Source organism: Charadrius vociferus, unplaced genomic scaffold (assembly GCF_000708025.1).
Source record: "Charadrius vociferus isolate BGI_N301 unplaced genomic scaffold, ASM70802v2 scaffold41, whole genome shotgun sequence".
NCBI lineage: Eukaryota > Metazoa > Chordata > Aves > Charadriiformes > Charadriidae > Charadrius > Charadrius vociferus.
In genome coordinates, this window is record NW_009647013.1 from 1549001 (window position 1) to 1553186 (window position 4186).

At 59.2% G+C, this 4186-nt stretch overlaps 1 protein-coding gene across 1 annotated transcript in view; it reads left to right on the top strand.

Moving 5' to 3' along the window:
* SCARA5 (scavenger receptor class A, member 5) overlaps positions 1–4186 on the top strand; it is a 49682-nt gene that overhangs the window by 5605 nt on the left and 39891 nt on the right. The window contains exon 2 of the mRNA XM_009895453.1: positions 472–600. Within this exon, the coding sequence (XP_009893755.1) occupies positions 472–600 (129 nt within the window). The remainder of the gene's footprint in view (positions 1–471; positions 601–4186) is intronic.

Genomic DNA, 4186 nt, shown 5'->3' on the forward strand with positions numbered 1-4186 from the left:
CTATTCTCACCCAAACCCCAAACCGCAGCCCGGCCCCGGCTGCCGGCAGGAGAGTCAACCCCATCCCGGCCGAAAACACAACAAAAGCTCATCTAATCTACCCCCCTGCCCTGGGCAGGGACACCTCCCACCAGCCCAGGTTGCTCCAAGCCCCGTCCAACCTGGCCTTGAACACCTCCAGGGATGGGGCAGCCACAGCTTCTCGGGGCAACCTGCCCCAGGGGATCACCACCCGCAACAATTTCTTCCTAATACCTAGTTTGAATCTTCCCTCTTTTAGGTTAAAACTGTCCCCTCTCATCCTATCTTCCTCCGTCCCCTTATTGCTGCCTGCCCCCTGCCTGGCAGGCGGAGTCCCAGGGCTGCAGGTGCCGATGAAGTTATATTTGCCATATTTTCTCCAGATGGGAGATGGAGCCCCGGCGGGCTGGGTGCGTGATGCTCTCCCTCACACCCCGCTCTGTCCCCCAGGTCCCGGGCGGAGGATGAAGGCAGCAGGACGCTGCGGCCGGTTGGGCTCCTTGGCGGCGCTGAAGTATGCCGTGGTGGGACTCTACCTCCTCGTCTTCCTCATCCTCGTCGGGGTCTTCATCCTCTCAGGTAAGGCTGAGCCTGGGTCCTCCCTCCATGGTGCAGCGGTACTCTGGGGAGGAATAACCCCCTGCACCAGTACAGGTTGGGGCGGACCTGCTGGAGAGCAGCTCTGTGGAAAGGGACCTGGGAGTCCTGGGGGACAATAGGATGCCCACGAGCCAGCAATGTGCCCTGGTGGCCAAGAAGGCCAGTGGCATCCTGGGGGGCATCAAGCAGAGGGTGGCCAGCAGGGCGAGGGAGGTCATCCTCCCCCTCTGCTCTGCCCTGGGGAGGCCACATCTGGAGCGCTGTGTCCAGTTCGGGGCTCCCCGGGTCAAGAAGGACAGGGAACTGCTGGAGAGGGTCCAGCAAAGGGCTACGGAGATGCTGAGGGGAGTGGAGCATCTCTCTGCTGAGGAAAGGCTGAGGGACGTGGGGCTGTTCAGTCTGGAGGAGAGAAGACTGAGGGGGATCTTCTCAACGCTGATCAATCCTTCAAGGGAGGTGCCGGGGGGATGGGGACAGTCTGTTTCCAGTGGTGCCCAGTGACAGGACAAGAGGGACCGGGCACAAAGGTGACCATGGGCAGTTCCATCTCCACCTGAGGAGGGCCTTCTCTGCTGTGAGGGCGGCAGAGCAGTGGCAGAGGCTGCCCAGAGAGGTGGGGGAGTCTCCCCCTCTGGAGCCATCCCAAACCCGCCTGGACGCCGTCCTGTGCCACTGCTGGAGGTGCCCCTGCTCTGGCGGGGGGGTTGGACCGGATGAGCTTTAGAGGTCCTTTCCAACCATCACCAGTCTGGGATTCCCCTCTGCAGGAGCTCAGACCACTGGGTCTGGCTATGGGCATGGACCCGTGTTTCTGCTCCCTCTGCAGAGGTGTTTGGGAGGGTTTTCCATGCCATCCAGGGGAGGAAAATATGGGATGGAGCAGAAGCGCCCTGCTTCCAGCTCCTTGGGGACAATGCCATGAGCCCATCACGGCTCCATACTGCACGTCTGGAGCGGTTTCGATCTAAGCTTTGAGGTGGGAGTCGCCGCAGGGTCCAAGCGTCACGTGCTGGGGATGGAGATGCTCAGGAACCCCCGTGTTTGGGGGTTGGAATCGTTCCCATCACTGGGTCACGGGCACTAGGTCACCCCCGTCCCCCCCATCATTTTGCGTGGGGTAAGGACGAGCCCGCGCGTGCCGGCAGGACTCCTTGCCTTCCCTTCTCCGGCTTTTTGGGGAGCGCAGGGATGGGAAAGCTGCTCGCAAATGCCTGTAATTGCTCCCAGCCCCTGCTCCTCCCCGCGTACGCATCCCATGTGGTCCGCCTCGCCGCCGGCTTGTTTCCCCCTCCTCGTCGTGCTGGAAGCAGTTTTGGGAAGATGCCTGGTTTCCCACTTCCCCGTACCACCCCCCTGCTGGGTGTGGGGGGCGTTGGATGGGTGCCGCAGCGGGCACGGGTGGGAAACGCCACCACTAAGGACCAGTTCCTCCCTTCCCACCCACCTCCTTCCCAGCATCCACAGGGAGGGGGACACACACAACTATGGACTTCCCCCCAACCTTTCCAGCCCCAAATCACCACTAGCTGCTCTCCGGGGCTGGGGCAGGGCCGAGCGCTGCCCCCCACGTCGTCCCTTTTGGGGTGATTTTCTGTGCCCGCAGGCAGCTGGAGAGGAGGGAGAGGGATTTCATGCGAAGGCAGCCCGCGTCTTTTTGGCAAAGGGTGGATTTTGTGGGTTTTTTTTCCCCGGCTCGGGAAGGGACAGAGAAGGTTTCACTGGAATTTTGAAGCCTCTCCCACTTATTTCTTGCATTACATTGTTTTAATGTTGTTGTTGGCCCGCGAAACCCCCAGCGAGGGATGCCATGAATTGTGCAAAAGAGCTCGGGACAGGCGATCTTGTCCCGGGCTGAGCTACAGCTGCTCACCCGAAAGCGGCTCCAGCAATAACAAGACCATTATGGCACAGGCTGAGGGCAGGGAGAGCTGGAGGCATCTTCAAAGCCCCACCTCCTGGAGTCCCGTGATTGGCAGGGCTTCAGCTTTCAGTAAGACCCCGATAAAACCACCTTAAACCACCCCACCACCCCCCCCGGGGTTGTGGACCGCAATCTTGGAAAAGAAAGGCAAAATAAAGAGGGGAAAAAAAAAAAAATCATCTCTTTTTGTTATTGCTTTCTGCATGTCTGGAATTTGAAGCCAAACCTCGGGGCTTTGGATGTAGCTGACTGGAGCCAGCCAACATCGACCGCGGGTGCCCGGAGCACTCTTATCGCATCAAAGGAAAACCGTAGGCACAGGGTGGTCTTGCGACGGGGGGAGGAGACCCCATCCAGCTGAGAACCACACGTAACCCAGGGAGACAACCCTGATGGTCCTCAGGTTCAGGTGTCTGGGGCTGAAACTTCAACGTTGGAGCTGACGGTCCATGGAGGACCAGAACTGGGTATTCATGGGCAACCTTAATGGTGGAGGTTTGGTTTTCCCATGGAAAATCCCACTTTATGCTACTGGAGACCAGAAACCAGTGTGTCGGAGCTGAGACCTTCTGCCCAGCACCCTTCATCTCCCCTCAGAGGGGAGGATGTGCAGAGAGATACAGCGTTTAGTGATGTAGACTTGTTCTCCTCGGGCTGGGAAGAGCTGTAAGAGGAACATCGCCGCTTGATGCCATCCCAGTCCTCCCATGGCCGCGATGAGGACCCCGGTGGGAGCAGGTCCCACCTGGAGCAGACACCATCCCACCAGGGGCAAACCAGCATGGGGTGTCCAGCTCATCTCCAGACCTGAGGCTCTTTGGAGAGGGATGTGGAGCTGCGATACCCCGGTTGCTCCCCAAAAAGCATCCCTCCACAAAAACCATCTCTCCCCACACTGCCTGGGCAAGGGCCATGGGGCAACCGTGCCCCATGGTCCGTGCCCTCCGCTGCCAGCATCCCTCCATCCCAGAGCTGGGAATGCTCTGCCTGTCTTGCTCCGCTCCTTCCCATCCTGCCTTCGGGAAAGGAGGAACATTCCCCCCAAAACCTCCCTAAAAAAAACGTACATACGGTTTTGGCGAGGCAACTCCCCCAAGGCATCGTTTCGAAGCTGGCTTGGGCAGCAGGTGTCCTGCGACTCGCCCCACGCCCCGTGGAAATGGGTTAGAAAATGAGTAAACTGCTAAAAATACCGCCAACCACCTCGGAGCTGCGGAAACAGGATGTTTTCGGCAACAGAGACGGGGTGGTTTCAAGGCAGCCTGCTTTTAATATCCTCTCTCGCGAGCCCGGCAGCGGTTTGCTGGCTCCTGGAGGCTCGCACCGCCTTTCTCCCCGTCCCTGAACCCCTCTTTGTCCCTCCCAAAAAAGCACCTAGCCCAAACTTCGGTCTCTGATCTCGCCTTTTTTTGCAAGATTTTGGATAAATCCTGCATTCACTTTGGTGTCTTTAGTATCCCCGCCTGGCCCCACACCGGGACACCCAGCCCTGAGCAGCAGCAGCTGGAGGTCAGGCAGAGCTCGTTAGGACGTGGCTAATGAGCAAAGTGATTTAGTGTGGGCATCCCCATGCACCAGTACAGGTTGGGGCTGACCTGCTGGAGAGCAGCTCTGTGGAAAGGGACCTGGGAGTCCTGGGGGACA